Consider the following 18,946-nt stretch of genomic DNA (forward strand, 5'->3'; position numbering starts at 1 on the left):
ATTCATTTTTAAGTAAGGTTATTCTGCCGCTCAAAATAATCTGCTCAAAGTTACCTTTTCTTTTTTTTTTTTGGGTTTTTTATCATTTTTTTAATATATTTAAATATTTTAAAAAAATAAAAAAAATATATCAATATATTTAAAATCTCTTTTTTAATCACTAAATAAATAAAAAGTTATGCAAACTGTCAAATGGAGTGGTTCAAATGGGCCGGTAGACTATCTTTTTCCTTCATTTTTACATTCTATATTTATAGCTTTTTCATAGGATGTAGAGGTATTTTTTATAAGATATAGGATGTGAGGTGATAAATAGTAACTGAGGAGAAGAATTATATATATATATATATATTTAAATTCTACTTATCATTCTCACATAATACACCACAAATAATTTTTTTATTTTTTATTTTTTTTCTATTACCAAATATGTGGTATATAAGGGTGTAAATTTAAACCGAAAAATCGGACCGGACCGGACCGAACCTGACCGGTTGGTCCGGTTTTTGAACCGGTCCGGTCCGGAACCGGTTCCTATATTTTGAAAACCGGCCGGAATCGGTCCAATTTCGGTTCCGTAGTTTTCGGGACCGGACCGGTTGAAAAAAATATATAAAAATTAATTTTATATAGTATACAAAATATTATATATATATAAGTTTTATATATAATATATAATTATATATTAAATTTTTATATATAATATATATAATTATATATGATATATGAAATAATTTCATATTATAATTTATAAATTATAACATAAAATATTAATCTTAAATATGAATATTTGTAATTTGTTTGATTATATATTATTAATATAATTATATATACGATAATGTTATTATAATTTATAAAATAAAAGTTTAATCTTAAAGATGAAAATTTAATTGATCATATACTTTAAACATAAAAAATATATATTAAATTATTAATAACATTTTATCATAAAAGGTAACACTTTATTATATATTTTTACATTTTAAAAAAATCAAAAAACTAGATCAGACAGGATCGGAGACCGGTAAAACCGGAGATACCGGTTTAGGAGGGTAACCGAGGCGTAATCAATTTTGAAAAATGTAAAACCGGTACATACCGGTTCGGTCCTAAATTTTATCCAAAATCGGACCGGACCGGACCGGTTACACCCCTAGTGGTATATAGATGATAAGTAGAAGAACTCAATTAGTATAAAAAGAATAAAATAAAAATAATTATCGTGTGTAGTGTGTGGAATGATAAGTAGCAATACAATGATTTATATTTAAATAATTGATTTGTGAAATTATTTTAGATAGATAATGTTGGTCAGTTTGATTAATTTGATCAAGAATGATAAAATAAAAAATAAAAAAAATAGCATTGCTCGTAACAGAATAGCATTAAAAACTTTTAATGCTTTGCATGGAACGCAAAGTAGTAGGAAAAAAGTTTCTTTAGATTTTTATCCAAATTTAAAAGTCTTAGTTGAGAAAAATAACTAAAGTAGATTATCGGTAATTTTACATACAACCATAAAATACGTAAATATTACGTAATCGTTTTGAAAAAAAGTAGAATTTATTATTAAAAAATTAATTTTTTTCATGTGTATCCCATATTTTATTCACTTTTTTCAAAACGATTACGCGACGATTGCATAATTCACAGTTATAAATATTTTTTCTTGTAGATTATATAACATATATAAAGATAGCAGTAAAATCTATGCAATCCACTTTATAATAATGCTACTGTGCCTCTAATTTATACCACTCACTTTATCTCTTTAACGTAACACTGTAATATGATGCACGTGGCTTATTAAAAAAATCTAAAAACATAAACGAAAAAGGACAGAGAGAATTGAGTTTTAGTCTTCATCTTTTTATGTTTTGTGTACCATTTTTTTAATATTTTTTTTAATAAATCACGACGTTAATAGAGTTTAGTGAGTGATATAAGTTATGAGTATAGTAGCATTTTACTTATCTATTTACCTTAGAGAACTCTTGTTGCTCTCGCTGGGAGCTCCCAAGTCTCGCTGGTTTTTTTTATTCAATAATTAAAGAAATATTTTTTAATAATGTGATTTTTTTTAATATTTAAAAATATTAAAAAAATACATTAAAAAAAAATAAAAAGATAAAATACACTGTTGGGAGCCCCAATGATAGCTGTAGAACCACCCTTTATCTTATTTGAAGTTCTCAAGGTCTATTTTAAAAAAAATATTGACCTTTCGAAATTAGTATAACATGAAGAATCACATCAAAGTTTGGAGAATGAAATAGATGAAAAATATGTGAATAATAATAAAATGGTTTAAATTATAATGTTTTTATTGGGTTTTATAAAAAGAAAAAGAAAAATATTATTAGAATATATTTTTTTAATATTATATTTATTTTGAAATTTGGAAAAATTAAATTATTTTTTGTGTTTTGTTGAAAGTTTAGAAAATTTTAATAATTAAGTAATGATTAAATAAAAAAGTTAAATATTTGAAATTGGAAAGTGTTTATTTTTAATAATATTTAAAAATGAGATGGATTGAGATGAAATATTTTCCAAACAATCCCGGAGATGCTTGGCCCTTGGAGAATGAGATAAGAAGAAAATTTTGTACATAGTAGTTAGATTATTTGTGAATAATAGTGAGATAGTTTGAATTAAATATTTATTGAGTTCTGTTAAATGAGAGAAAAAAAATAAATAAAAAATATTATAAAATTAAATATTATTTTTATTTTTAGATTTAAAAAAGTTGAATTATTTTTTATTTAAAAATTTGAAAAAATTATAATGATTAATTTAAAAAAATTATAATGATTAGTTTAAAAATATTTATATTTAAATAATATTTAAAAATAAAATAAAATAAGATGAGATAAAAATTATTTCTAAACATCTCCTGTGAATTTGATGAAGTTTCCAGCGACACAAAAACTGGTGTACGAGTAACATTTCTTGAGTAAGCACCATTAATAAATAAATAAATAAAAATAGACATTGTTGTTTTATTTGGGTGAGTTGGGTGAGTTGGGGTGTGTACAAGGACGACTGGAGAATTTTTTTTTTTTTTTTTAATAAATTGGGATTTTGTATTATAGGTGAAATCTAAGGCTTGATTTGGTTTTATAAATCTTTCAAATCATCTCATCTCATTTTAATATTTAAATATAATTTAAATACAAACATTTTTTTAATTTTAAATTTTTGAATTTTTTATTTAATTATTACCTAATCATTATAATTTTTTCAAACTTCCCAACAAAACATAAAAAATAATTCAATTTTTTCAAATCTTAAAACAAAAAGTATATTAAAAAGTTATATTTTAATCCTCTTCTAACTTTATAATTTATTTATTCAACTTTTTCTCTCTCTTTTTCTAAAATTCCTTAAAAATCTTATTTCAAATAATTTCACTACTATTCACAAATTATCTCACTTTTATTTACAAATTTATCATCTCATCTCATTTCATTTGTATAACCAAACTAGCTTAGTTAAATAGAGTTTGTTGAAAGTAAAATAAAATCAAAACTGCTATGTACAACCGCAGTTGGTGTAATCGACTGACGTGGCCACGTCAAATGATTTTTTTTTTTTTTTTTTTTTTAAAAAACACGAAAGACGAGCCCAGGCTATGTAGACTGAGGTTGAAGGAGAAAGTGTTATCGGTGAGTCTCTCATGTCCAAACCAGTTAGTGATTTTCTCTTCAACAATTTATCAAACACTTTGCATGCATTCTTAACCCCCATCACAGCAACTCTTCTGCATTTATTCCATTTCTTCATACAACCAAACCAACAGCAAGTTTCTAAGACTCCAAATGCAAGAAAATATGTGAATTGAAACTGGTTTTTGTAATTTCTCTGATATATTCAATTCCCATACTTTTTGTCCATTTTTATTAAATTACTACTAATTTTTCATATTTTCATCTCCATCTCTACGCTCTGCAGGTAGTCCCCGCACTAAAACCCAATGTCAAATTCTCCATAACCCTCCAACCCACACTCTGATACTTTTTTTTTTTCCTTTGTTGTGTGAATTGTGAGTTTTTAGCACGATGAAGAGAAGGTTGCGATGAGGAGTACCAAGGAGTTCCTGATCCTTACGCCTGTGAAAAACAAAAATAAGAGGAAAATCAATAAACTAACTAAATCAATTTGTTTTGTTTTATTTAACTCTAAGAAATAGAAAGATAGTTAGAGGATGAAATGGAATATGGAACATACACGTACAAAATAATTAATTATAAGGTACTCATGATGATACATGTGAGTTAGTTTTTGCATACTCGTAATGGGTAGGAGAAGCCCTGAGGAAGAAGACCTTGGTTTTGGAAGCATCATTATATTAAGTTATTAAACCACGTGTAGGTTTAGTAGTCCACTGTCAAGTCAGATTCTGCTAATCAGCTTGTATGCAAGCTCAACAAATCTTTATATGGCCTGAAACAGGCATCAAGGCAGTGGTTTTCTAAGTTTTCTACTGCTTTGTTGAAACATGGTTTTATTTAATCTACAGCTGATCCAACTTTGTTTACAAGACAGAAAAACAATTCCTTCATTGCTTTATTAGTGTATGTCGATGATATCATCATCGCCAGCAATGATGATTCAGCAGTAAGTGATTTAAAGGAATTTCTTCATTCTCAGTTCAAGCTCAAAGATCTCGGAGCTTTGAAGTACTTTCTTGGTCTTGAAATTGCAAGATCAACGAAAGGGATAGTTGTTTCACAGAGGAAGTATACTTTAGAAATACTATCAGATTCAGGGTACCTAGCATCTAAACCTGCTTCATTTCCAATGGATCAAAATCTTAGACTCTAAAAAACAGAAGGAACACCTCTTGAAGATTCACTCTGTTACAGAAGGTTAGTGGGTAGACTTGTTTATCTGACAATAACGAGACCAGATTTGTCATTTGCAGTTCAAATCTTAAGCCAGTATGTAGCAGCACCTACTGATGTTCATTTGGCAGCAGCTCATCTAGTGTTGAGATACATCAAACACAATTCTGGCCAAGGGATATTTTTATCTTCATCAAGTGACTTGCAACTCAAGGCTTTTTGTGATGCAGACTGAGCTTCTTGCAGAGACACCAGGAAGTCAATTACTGGTTTTTGTATTTTCCTTGGACAATCACTTGTTTCATGGAAATCCAAGAAACAGAACACGGTGTCTAGATCCACAGCAGAAGTTGAATATCGTGCGATGGCAACTACTACGTGTGAAATAACATGACTGCAACACTTGCTCAAAGACCTGTCTATTTCTCAAACCAAACCAGCTTCACTTTTCTGTGATAATGAGGCTGCTGTTCACATATCTGCCAACCCTGTTTTTCACGAATGAACCAAGCATATTGACATAGATTGTCATATTGTTCGGGAAAAACTCTTGGCAGGAACCATCAAGACCTTGAATGTTTCATCTATTCATCAAATAGCAGATATACTAACTAAGCCTCTTGGTTTTAACTCTTTTTCTAGTATTCTCTCCAAGATGAGTGTCATTGACATTTACACTCCATCTTGAGGGGGAGTATTAAGTTATTAAGCCACGTGTAGGTTTAGTAGTTAGCTAATTTGTATATAAATAGAATGTGGTACCTCTGTAAAATATAGATTTTCATTTTCTTATTCAATACAATTTTGGAATATTTCTTTCCTTTCTTGCATATTCTGAGACATTAAGGTTGATCCATCGAGCCCAGGTTGTGAGGCCTTTATAATGCGCAATCATGTGGTTTGTATCTTTGTACAATTTATTCCCCTTTTGCATGTAATCCCTCGTGTTGCTGAAAGCGAAGCCGAAAAGCAGAGTGAAAGGAGCACGACAATAATTGAAGCCAAACGACCAAGGCAATCTTACTACCCCGTCGTATGTAGCAAAACCTTCATCCCCACACTGGAACCCAAACTCAAATTCTCCAGCCCACACTCTAATACTTCACTCAAGATTTCCCGAACTTCCTCAAACATCTCTCTCTAAAAGACACTATAAATTTACAGTTTCTCTATTTCCTTAAAAAACTTTCTCAGCAACCAAACAATGGGCAGCCCCTAAAATTTTAGATTAAAAAAATAAAAAAGAACAAACCCGTGAAGCGGCCGAGTTCCTTGGCGAACTTGAGGGTCTGGAGTGATTTCAGAAGAAAGGGCCATGGTATTTGAGCATGCGACAAAGGCAAGGGGCCATGGTATTTGTGCTTTTATGGAGAAGGGAGGGAGAGGCAGAGGCAGAGCTGTCATGGAAAGTAGGGAGAGCATTGAGGCAAGAACATGGGAAGAAGAAGAGCTTCGTGCAGTCGGGACTTGCGAAAAAGAAGACTCTGGTTCAAGGCAGAGGAAGGGACGTTCGTTTACTCTGGGAGGTTCCGTTCGTGCAAAAGACCCATCTCTAGAGTTTGGTAACGGAATGATTAGCGTCTTAAGGGAGAGGGAGAGGGAGAGGTCCCACAGAGATGGAGATGGATAGAGGGAGGGAGAGAGAGGGAGGGGAAATGAAATTTCGAGGGAGAGAGAGGGGCAACGAAATGGAGAGGGAGAGGAAGGGAAAAATGAATCGGGTGATTTGGACACACCGTTGCACCAGGCGATAGCATCTATCATTTTTGAAATAAAATAGAAAATGAGATTGAGAAGAGAGAATGAGGGACAGATATTTGAGGGCTACATCTCTATTATTATCAATTGTTATTGAATACATAACATATGTTCTTATTTATACATGAATGGCATCTGAGAAAGAATGAAAAAATAATAAATCAATTATACTAATTAATTTGCACAATAAACTAAATACAATAGACAATAAGTCATATTATCATACATACTAGAATATTATAAATATAATCTATAATAAATACGGTAATATTTTAACAGAGTTGAAGTATTGGATATTTCATCACTGTTGTAAAATTAAATAAAAATAATAAGAAAATTTAAAATTGCAATATTTATATATTTGGAAACTCAATATCATTCATCCCATAATTTTTTGTGTGTTATAAATTATCCTCAATATTCTCTTTTATAGACATGGGAGGATAAGGAATATGAAAGACTGATATATGAATTTAGAGAATTAGTATTGATCTATGCATATGCATATGTAAAATCACATCTTTTACATAATCATTTTGTCATTTAAGCAAAATTTCTATATTACCTTATGCATATTTGAGACAAAATATTATTATTTTATTATTATTATTTTTTTGCTAAAATCAATTTTTTATATATATTTTACAATTAACATCCACTACATATATTTGACATTAATAATACAAATGCAATAATAAAAAATATAATTTTTTATATATTATATTAAAGATATAATAAAATGAAAAAAAAAATAATATATTATAATAATAAAATGAATGTACAGGTAAATGTTTGTTGTGTTGTTGAATGAGAGAGAAAATAAAATGATTGTGAGAGAGAGTAGGATGAGAGAGAAATAATTGTTAAAATATGTTTTGTAGAATAAATAGTAGTTATCCAAATTTAGATAAGCATTGTTCATAACTAACTAAATATTTATATATATATATATATATAAGTCAATATAAAAGATTTTAAGATCATATTATATAAATATGACTTTGTATATATATATATATATATATATAATATATATATACATGCACAAATCAATATGAATGCTCTCAGAGGATACAATGAGTTTAAGAATTCCAAGAGAATTCTAGGTGGAATCTCTCGTAATAGGCTGGTGTACCGGAAAGGCAGCAGGATCCTTTCGACGTTTATTCTCTATGACGGCGTAAAATAAAATAAGTAGGTTATTAGAGGTAACCTAAGCCTCCTTCAAACACTAGGTTTGGAAATAACTTCATGTACACTTTATTAATGATGATGAAAAATATATTTAAATAGACAAAAGAACATAGCAACCACACTCGTTACGTTGGCTTTAGCCTCATGCATAAGTCTTTCTATTTATTAACAATCTAACCTGCTTGTTTGGAGTCTTAGATAAGATATAAAATTCTCATTTAATCTTATTTCATCTCATTTTATCTTATTTTTAAATATAATTTAAATATAAAATTTTCAATCTAATCATTACAACTTTTTTAAGCTTTCAAATAAAAAATAAAAGACAATTCTAATTTTTTCAAATCTCTAGATAAAAATAATATTATAAAATTATATTCTTACAATATTTTAACTTTATTATATTTTTTATTCAATTTTTTTTCTCTCTTTTTCCCAAAACCCAAAAAATACTCAACTCAAGCTATTTCATTATTATTCACAAACTATCTTACTACTATTCAGAAAATTCTCATCTCATCATGTCACTCTCCAAACCAACGAGTGAGTGAGATGAGATGAAATGAGAATGTGTACATAAAACAAAAACAAAACAAAACAAATATTACAGATGGTTGAATTGTTTTTGCTAGGCAATGCTTCATGCATGCACACATTTATATATGGTAAGAGCATATGACAAAAGACATCTTAAGGATTTTTTCCCATTGAATAAGATTGTATTTCAAAATTAGCTGTTGGTAGCTATTCCAATTCATACGCGATGGAGAGTGGTGCGTGGTTTCAAAATTTAAAAGTACAACTTTGGAGTTATCTTTTTAGATCTTATCCAATTCCATATTCCTCGTATCTAAAAAATATGTAGAAATACAACTTTGAATTTGTTATGGGGTAATTATTTGATGAGAAATGATGTTTGTAGTAGTTATAAAGTACGCAAACGTCTCACATTCATTTTGAAAAAAATGAATAAATATGCCTCATATAAAAAAAAATTAATTTTTTAATAGTACACCACACTCATTTTTAAAAGTAGTGCATGGCGCTATAACACATGACTATATATAGTATTACTCTTACATAAATAATTTTAATTACATGACATGTTGTGATAGAATTGGAGTATTACGCCGTTGATATTTTAAGAGTACCTAATAATTTCCTTTCTTATGTGCTATACCGAATGCATTTGTCCAAGTTTTACCTAGGTTGAGAATATGGGTAAGGTGAAGTTCAATATTATTGTTCATTACATAAGAGCTTGGGGTGATAAAATGATTTAGGATGGTTACACAACTAGCTTTTTTATCCCATTCTTGCAAACAATGATATGGGATAAGCTTCAAAGGGCTTGTTTTGCATAAAGAGCATGCATCAACGGTATTTAGGTGTTAATTTTGGCTCTAAAGCCCATATCAATTGAGCCCATTTAATATGTTCAAGGAGACAAGGACTTTACGTAGGTGATCCCAAAGTCGATATCCCTTTAAAAGATATTATGGTTGTTAATTCTAATTTTGTCATGAATCTAAGGACTTGTGATATGCATACTTGATATAATCTATGCTTGTAACATTTGAAATCGATTTAATTGGGTCAAATGAATCATTTGGATCAATTGAATCAATGTTAAACACATTCAAAACACATTGAAGCAAGTTATATTCAATTTAGTCCAACATAATCGAATTATTAAGCGAGTTATGTGAGTGAGACGACTTGTTTATTTAACTTAGATAATGTCTAAGTTGAGGACTTTAACTAGTTTTAATTTAAGTAAATCGAGTAATTACTAAACCATATAGTTACATATCCATAATTCAAGAGTTAATAAACTCAACTATGAACCTAAATTACCACCACTCAATTATCGATTAAGGAATGCTAGTGTAAATTTTTTTATCATGTGGAAAAATTATAAAGAATAATTTACGCATCGATACAAAAGTGGAAATGAAAATTTTCATCTTAGAGGAGATCTCACTGTAGTTTGCCCTTTTTATCTAAATTAATTATTAGATAGTTTTAGAATACAGAATCACAAATAAGATGTTGCTCTCACCATATCACATAAAAGAAATGATGTTTGCAATTCTAGGATATGCAAACTTGAAAAAATTATTTTTTTTAATAGTGGGACCCACTTTTTTAAAAGATTCAGAACTTGTACATTCTAAGATTGTAACCAGCATTACAATATCATATCACTAAAAATGCATACCTAACTAATTTGGACATATTTTGTAATAGGGTGGGAAGATAAACTACAAATAATTTCTCTCTCTTGTAAGCATCCAAACATATATTTAATTATTAGGTTGAATTTCCTTATTTTAATGACAAACCTAAAAAAAATATATATATATATTTCTTTATATGTCCCCTTCAAATATTACTAAGAAATTTGAAAACACCTCTATCTCATCTTTAATTCTAGAAGGAAAAAAAAAAATTGTAGGAATAATCCTCATAAAAATGTGAAAAGAGACGGCCCATCTATTTGTGACCACAGATGAGCATCCATGACTTATCTACATTTATTTATCCTTGTAATATCATTATCATACACAAACATGAAGAAAAGTTTAAAACACTTTTTTTTTTGCTTGATAAAGACGTAATAAGAGCATCTGCGTCCCCAATTTAAAAGTGACACGTGGAAAATACATATTGGCCCATTTATTCAAAAGCCAATAAACAATATTGAAGAATCAATGAAGTTCTATTATGGGATAGGGCTTTCCTTCCCACATGAGATTTTGATAACTTCCACCATATTTAAATAAATAGTATAATTGACAATTACAATTAGAAGTCACGAGGGGGATGTCATAATCATCAACAATTAATAAATAATGTTAGATACAGTCTTAAAATATCAAAATCCCGTAAACTTTTTTTTAAAAAAAACTGGAGTCTACTATTAAAAAGTGATATTTTTCACATGAGTCAAAGATTTACTCACTTTTTTCAAAGAAAGTGTATGAAACTTATACGTTCTAAAATTGTAAAAATTATTTTCATAATTAATCCATCAATAATCAATGTTAAGGGATAGAGCTAGAACAAGTTATATACTATATTCTATTGTTGTATTATTTATTTCTTGATCTTATTTTAAATGAAAACTTGACCATTTTGACAGAAGGGTTTTCAATTTTTTTTCTGAATTATTTATCTTCTACAAATCCTCTGTGAATGAGTAAATGTCATTTTCATATGTTTGTACAAACCTTTTGTATATATAATAAAAGGACAACAACCAAGAAAAAAAGAAGAGGGAGAGGTGACACTTCATTGCAATGCTTGGTGGTCCTTCATGGGCCATTTCTTGTTTGGAATTTTCCTAGACAACTTGTGTCAATTATTGTCGTTCTTTTGGATAGGAACCTATGCAGGCTAGGTTTCTTGTGTGGGACCCCAAATAATTTAATAAAAAAAAAGAACAAATATTTTTTATTTATCATGTTTAGAGGATGGAGAAAAATAATTTTTAAATAATAAATCCTCATCTTTTTTAATAAAATTACAGAATTTATACTTTCAAATTGTATCTATCATTGCTTACAATTTTTACTCACAATTTTTAGCTTAAATCTAAGAAAAATCTTTGATGTTGGAGCCGATCTGCTTATCTTAAGACTCCGTTTGGTTATATAGGTTAGATGTTTTGTTAAAAGTTGAATAAAATATCATTATAATATAATTTTTGTTTTAAAATTTAAAAAAATTGAATTATTTATTATATTTTGTGTAAAAATTTAAAAAATTTATAATAATTATATAAGATGAGATAATTTTGTTTTGTTTAACGAAACCGGTCCTAAAACTCGAAAGAGCAAAGGCTGCGGTCAAATGAGTTTGGTTAGCAAGCTCTTTATTCCCTGAACCATTTACAAAGTGCCAGACTCTCCAGGCAGGAAAAGAAGCTTGGCAAGAGCGAGAGATATTACATACATTTCTTCAGACTTTTTCTATATTCTTCCTTGCTACTTTTTTTTTTTACATAATCATGGCAAAGCCAAAAAGAACAAACTAGACACCTAGATATCCTTGTTCTAAACCCATGATCATTCTATGTTTTTGTTCCACATGTGTGCTTGCAGCTCTCTTTTTTAAGACTTTTTTTTTTTTGTGTCAGATGAGAAGGCAAGGCTCTGGGTGTTGTTTGAGCTGTTGTTTGGCTTGCTGTTTGGACCAGTAAGCATGGGCAGTTAAGACCCTGTCCAAGAGCTCCTGGGGAACAGGTTCTCCCCTCCTTTGCTGAGGAGATATTCTCGCTGTGTGTACCAGTGTTTTCCACTTATCCTGCACACCCAAACTCACATCAAACCACATTCCGACACTTAAAGCTAACTGCTCTTCTTCTTTTTTTTCCTTAAATAACCAATCGCAGAATGATTCATTTGGCAATATGATATGCAAGAAGAAACTGACAAAGTGTGAATTAGGTCATGTGATAAAGGGCATTCTGATATAAAATGATAAGAATGCGTGCTAGAATAACTAGACAAGAGCAGTCATGTAAGATTAGAGTTAAGAGAGAAGTTGTCTCTGAGAAGGTAAAGCAACAGATGGCTCATAAAGCTATAGACTATCTAATCATTTGCCAGAACAGATTATACTACAAGCTCTGTGGGGGACCATGTCATAAAGTGAACGTTTTTTAACGTTAAAACAAGCAAACATCCACATCGATGAGTTATAAATTCAACAAAGCAAAAATCCATTTGGGAAAGATCCATAAATTTGAGTCAGCAAGATGAGTAAACTTCTTACTTCTGATGAGGTAATACATTCAAACAAATTTTCTTTTTTTTTTTTTAAAAAAAAAAATTCTGTACTGGATTTTTTTTTTTTTTTTTTTTTTTTTTCTGTTCAGAAGGTAGCAAAAAGAATCGTTACCTTCAAATCCACATAAGTTCGATGTTTTGCATTATCAAAAGCTCGAAGTTTAACGTCACGCCACCTGCAAATTTAGAAGACCAGTTAAAACTAAAAAATGCCGCAAAAGGCTACTAATGAGATAACCACAGAATCATCTGGGTCAAAATCACATCTCAGTTCCAAGCACCCAATAATAAGGCAAGAAAATGCACACATATACGAGCATACAAAACCACCTAAAGCGTGTTCACTAGGCAGGTCAGATTGCATTTAAGTAAAATCTGATTCAGGCTCATGCATTGCCAACTGATAGTTAACGAATATGAATTCCAGGTGATTGAATCTCAAACAGCTGCTTATACTTCTTTGGTTGTGTTGGCACTCAATGTACCTTCCAGTTCCAAGTTTCTCAACAGCTTGAACAAGTGCTTCCACTTCGGCAACAGAAAAAGGTCGACGGATTCGACGCTGCGCAATCTCAGATTGCTTTGATCTTTGGTGAACTGGAACCACAGCTAATGCCTTGACATTAATTTCCGGTACAGCAACAAGAGCTTTAGAGTCTCTTGTACTTTTGTCAACTGGTGTGTGAGGAGGAGAAGGTGCTGAATCGTGATCACTTTCAATGAAGTTGCCTAAATCGGCCACATGAAGCTCAGGAGAGGCATGGCAAGTGCCCTGATGAGCTCCAGCTGAATCCGATAGATAACTGTAAATGAGAATTGCAACATAAGCCGAGTGCAACTAATTATTCACATTGCTTCTAGGAGTAACTGGAAACTAATCTAACAACCACAGTATCCAATATGGAACGCTTGAATCTCACTGCCACAAATCGGTGGATTGTGGAAAAAAAAAAAAAAAAAAGAACAGCTTTGAAATCAATATAACACCAAATAATTCTTCATGAAAATAAGCAAGTATGATCACATCCAATTTGCTGCAAGCAACAAAAAATAGCACAAATCTCAAGGCACTGTGCTAACTAAATGAAAGTCACAGGACATATCGATTCAGGATGATAAACTAACTAACAAAATAAAGGTTTCCATTCACTTTTGACTCTCCTTGGGGAAAAGAACTCATACGGAATTTATTATACTTTGATCAAACATTTTAGTCTCTAATTATACTTTGATCAAACATTTTAGTGCAACCAAATTTAAAATCAGCAAATGACTCAAGATTATGTTGAATACAACCAATTAGGAGGAACAACTAAAAGGCTAAATCATTGAGTGGAAGGGACTAAACAAAGGCTAGTTCTATAAGTGAATTCACATTACCTGGTTAAAGGCTGAAGCATGTCACAAGGAAGCATATTGGAAGAATCTCTGGGACATAAAGGTTGGGGATTTTTTGAAGGGCTAGGCTCCAGGGCAAAACCCAAAGCATCCGGATGGTAATCATGAGAAATCCCTGTTTGCAGTAGAGTTTTATTGTCATCTCTAACCTTCTTTCCCCGAAGAAGTACACCGACATGTAACCCACCTCCAAGTATGGTAGTCACTGCCTTCATAACAGTCCTCTAAAGAACATTTACAGCACATATCAGAACGACACTGGAAACCAACTGCCCAATGCATGAGACCTATTACTCATATGATAATTTATACTCACATTAACCAATGTCCTAACTTAACGGTATGGTATATACGCCTATATTTTCAACGTATTAAAGGGGCTTTGTTCTTTTCTTTTCTTTTTTAAGACCATAATTATGGAGTACCTACAATATGTTGTTAACATTATTGAATCAAAAGTTCAAATACCTTCAAAGAACCCACTGTTGCACTTTCAGGCATTTCAATAAAAAGCTCTGGCACTCTGAAAGACTTAATCCTAAGCTTCACTGAGCAAAAGAGAACACACCTCAGCTTAAGTACTTCCTAGATGTCAGAAACCAATAAGAAAAGAACATATATGAATCACTCTGTTAAATGTCTCATACCATAAGAATCCCTAGATAGAATTGATGGGTGTTGACCTACGGAGGATGATGTTCCAATGGCTGCATAATGATTTAGATATTTAGGGAAAGAAATACAGGAGCAACAAATCCCACACACCAGACAAAAGATTAATTCAAATGGAAAAGCAAGAAATTCAGAAAGGACCTCCGTTCATCTTCATACATGAACCAGAAGCACCTCCCTCCTCAGGTGAATCAAATTTACCATCACAATTAATCCATCGGTCAGAATTTGAAACTGAGTTACAGTCAAAAAATTTCCTCTTTTTAAAAGGAATATTCATTTGAGATCTTTGGCGTTTGTAACAGCCCTCCTATTGTGGCAAATGGGCTTGAAATCCCCATCTGGAAACATTAAAACAATTTCGACTTAAAGGAACAGATCATAGAAGTCAACAACCTCATACATCAAACTACCGTGAATAAAAGCGCCAACTTACCAAAATTCGAGAGTGTCTCATCCTTCAATTTTGGAGATACTTTCCAATACTTTGAAGCTAAAATCTTCTTTATTCTTCGGTCTGCAATGCGTGATACTGGCCAAATGGACTTTTTTGTCATACTAGGGCGAGTGCACCCAGAGGAGTTTTCGTCATCATCTCTACTAACTATTTTTACATCATCCCCACCAGCGGGAAAAGAGCTATGGGGAATGTGGTCCCCATACAAAGGCACCTTAACCTTACCATCTGAACTGACTAATGCAGGAGGTTTCCCATCCCAAAACTTAGGATCCTCCAAACTGCACATATCAGCCCCAGTACCAATAGGCACCTTCCCATTCTTGTGCAGTACACCTCTTAACATTATTTTAGATTCACAATCTAATGTACAATCCCCAGAATCCCTGTAACGAGAGATACCAAAATCTACTTTGCTAGCAAAGCTTTGTATGTCATCCTTGTTTTTTCCATTCACCAACTTCTCATCAACAATGCTCTCTGAGGAATCGGTGGTTGCTACAGAAGCAAATCCTGAATGGCCATTATTCTGTGTTAGTGGGGATTCCTTGGAGAGATGCTTTTGATCATAAGCTTGTGGGACAGTCTCAGAGATTAAGACTCTCCCATCACCACTTCCTTGATTACTAGGTTCAATTTTAACTAGTTTTTCTTCATTCTCCTGTGTGTTTTTAACACATGCACGCTGATCCTTTTCCTTTGATGTATTGCTAGAAGTGGGTGAACTCTCTTTCTCAAGCAATATCTCACCAGCTAAAGTGGCCAATAAGTCAAATGCACGCATTTGATTATCTTCATCTCTCCTTCTGAACGTACCCCTCCTCTGAAAAACAAATCAAAAGATCAATAATATGGATCAGAATTAAAGAGAAAAGAGACCCAAGAAGTAAACAGATAAATTGCAACAATTGGCAACATGAGAAGAGCATAATATATTTACCCTAGCTGATCTGGTAGCTCGAGGCATGGGAGGCACCTGATAGCCATTGAATCCATAGTCTAACCTCTTATGCAACACCATATCTCAGAAGTCATAACAAAGAAGGATATGTCATAAACAAAGAAGCAGATTCATGGATTGATTTTCAACAAATATGCACTTCTCCAGTCCATCAAGCTTGCATAATTGAAGATCAAACCTGATGATGGATGATCACATGGGATCAGTTTCATCTTTCATGTCTAGATTGAATGCCAAACCAATAGTGAAAGGATGATTGACACATTCAAAGGTAGAGAACAAAGATATAGATCCAAAATGGGGGAAAACCCATATCCTGAACCAAAACATCATTCCTTCAATAGCTAAATGACTTCAAATACATAAAAAACCAATAGAAACCAGAAAAATATAGAAGGATCGTTCCCTAAACAAGCCAATGCATGTATTTGGTTGCACAAAATTGTATCTTGGATAAAAATCCAGTTCTTTTCCAGCTTTCACGGTGTAATTGATTCTGCTATTTGCAGTCTAAAAATATTTCCACTAGCCTTGGGCCTCAGATTCCTTTATGAGGCCCTGACGTCAGGCAACCAAACTCAATCAATACAAGTTCCCAGAATTGGAAACGGGAAATTACTTTACGATTATCAGGAAAAGAAGCAAAAGAGAAGAACTAGTGCAAAGATATAATTCTATGACTGGCAACAGATGCACGTGATCGTGCAGACAACAACATGCACACAGCGATCCATGTCCATGATTCATGTAGTAAACCAACAAAATGTATAATTCCGCAACAAGTAAGAAATAAATCGTGTATAAAGAATATAATAAGAACTTATAAGACGTATATACCATACAACACGATTCAACTTTAAAAAAATAATGAAAATTGAACCCCACAAAATACCTTTTCTCAGTTTCTGTAAATTCGAGACAGAAATATAAAAGATTTCCTTCTCACAACACGAGGAAAAGGGGATAAATTTTCAAAAAACAAAAAAGTGTCATAAACCACAACAAAACCCTGATGTAGAGGGCCTACAGGAAAAAAAAGAACTTAAACAAATAATTTTAGATGCAAGAAGTAGATTGAATACAATTAAACCAAATAGAATTTCAAAAAATCTAAACCCCTCAAAAAGTTCAATTTTGTAGAAACAGTTAAACGATTTACCCAAAATAATTTTGAAAAAGATAACCGGATCATTTCCGAGGAAAGGTTGTAAATTTTCGAAAAAAAAATGCTCGAAAAGATAAAGAACCCAAACTCTCAGATCGAAACCACCAAATTCTAAACTGTGGACAAAAATAACTTGCACATTAATTAGCAAAAGGGTAAGGAAATTGAGAACAAAAGTCATAGAAGTGAAAAGAACGAACCCATTTGACGGACAAATTTCAAGGAAAAAAAATGAACTTCGGGTGCGTATAAGACTTGCGAGGTTGAAGTGCGCGTCATAATAGAAGTTTCTTGTTCAATTTCGCATGATTTCTTAGATATTAAACTCAATGTTCAAGAGAGCTAATCTCGTCTTTACGATCAAACCCACAACAGAAACCGAAATTTCAACAAATCCGTGAAACAAAATCCACGAAATTCGACATGCTCACCTCTAGACAACAATTTTCCTTTGAAGTTGAAAACTTTTTTCCGCCAAAAAAAAAAAAAAGCAATTCTGGCGAAACAGCAGAGTTTTCAGGCGAATGTAAGATCGGTGGATTCAACAATGAAATCGGATTTTTCTTTCCATCACACAAAACGATCCTACCCCATATTTTCCCGGAAAACTCCGTTTCAAACGCTACCCATTATCTTTTTCTCCCATAAAAAAACTCTCCCGCTCTATCTCTCTTGTGATCACCAAAACCCTCTGAAAAGTTGAAAACCACCCAACTATTTTAGCTTAAACCCCAGCTCTTATACCATTGACCCCCATTACCGGACCCATCGGTGATGGCCTATGGGCGTACTGGCTATAGCCAGTGATGAAAACCACCTAAAGACCGGTTCTCCGCGATTGGTTGACCCACACCCACCCAGTGTTTTAAATTTCTTCGAGATCTTGACACGTGGGGAAGCTTTTAAATCGTATAGCCGCGTGTCCTCCACACGATCGAGAAAAACGTTGGGTCACAAATAGAAGGAATTTTCATTTTTTTTTTAAACTTAAAATATGTTTAGTAGCAGTGACAACAATTTGAATTTTGATTTCCAATTTGATCGAATGGTGTTGGTCACCGGGAAAAGAAAATGCATCATTATCTTTTGTTTTCTATGGAGTTGGATAGCATGACAAGATTTAAGATTGACAGGCATCTATAACTTCTAAAAATAATAAAAAATAAAAAATAAAAATTATACTCATCATCTCATACCATACATTTTACATATATAATATGGATAAAATATTTTAAAATAATAGAAATAATATTTACACTTTTAGGATGTACAAGTATCGGGCATTTAAAAAAATAAAAAAATAAATATAAGATCCACATGTAAAAATTATTTTTTTAATGATGAAACTCATTTTTTTTTTAAAAAAATATGTAGAGCTTGCACAATCTAGTATTATTCAAGAAACAATTACCTATAATCACATGACATATAGAAGAAAAATTATTCTCATCAATTATTATTCACTATCTCACATCTTATGAAAAATACATTTATATCCTATAAAAAAAATTGTAAATATAAGATATGAAAGTGAATAGTAGCTGATGAGTAAAATTCATCCGGATAAAAATCTATGAGTACAACCGTTATTTTGCTATATTTGCTTCTAATTAATTAGATATGAGAAACATATTCTCTTATATCAAATCCTAATATTCTTTTCAAATATATATATATATATATGAATAAATTAATATTACT

General features: G+C 31.5%; 1 protein-coding gene across 1 annotated transcript; it reads right to left on the reverse strand.

Moving 5' to 3' along the window:
* Positions 1–11,648: 11,648 nt before the first annotated feature.
* LOC121240611 (telomere repeat-binding protein 5-like) lies at positions 11,649–17,968 on the reverse strand. Its single transcript, XM_041138089.1, is given in 11 exon segments — positions 11,649–12,107; positions 12,705–12,768; positions 13,078–13,395; positions 13,973–14,214; positions 14,459–14,538; positions 14,638–14,697; positions 14,804–14,968; positions 14,971–15,003; positions 15,099–15,942; positions 16,060–16,258; positions 17,677–17,968. Coding segments are annotated over 10 exon segments (2,058 nt in total). The 5' UTR covers positions 16,141–16,258; positions 17,677–17,968; the 3' UTR covers positions 11,649–11,936.
* Positions 17,969–18,946: the final 978 nt, after the last annotated feature.

This window comes from Juglans microcarpa x Juglans regia, chromosome 7S (assembly GCF_004785595.1).
Source record: "Juglans microcarpa x Juglans regia isolate MS1-56 chromosome 7S, Jm3101_v1.0, whole genome shotgun sequence".
Classification (NCBI taxonomy): Eukaryota; Viridiplantae; Streptophyta; class Magnoliopsida; order Fagales; family Juglandaceae; genus Juglans; species Juglans microcarpa x Juglans regia.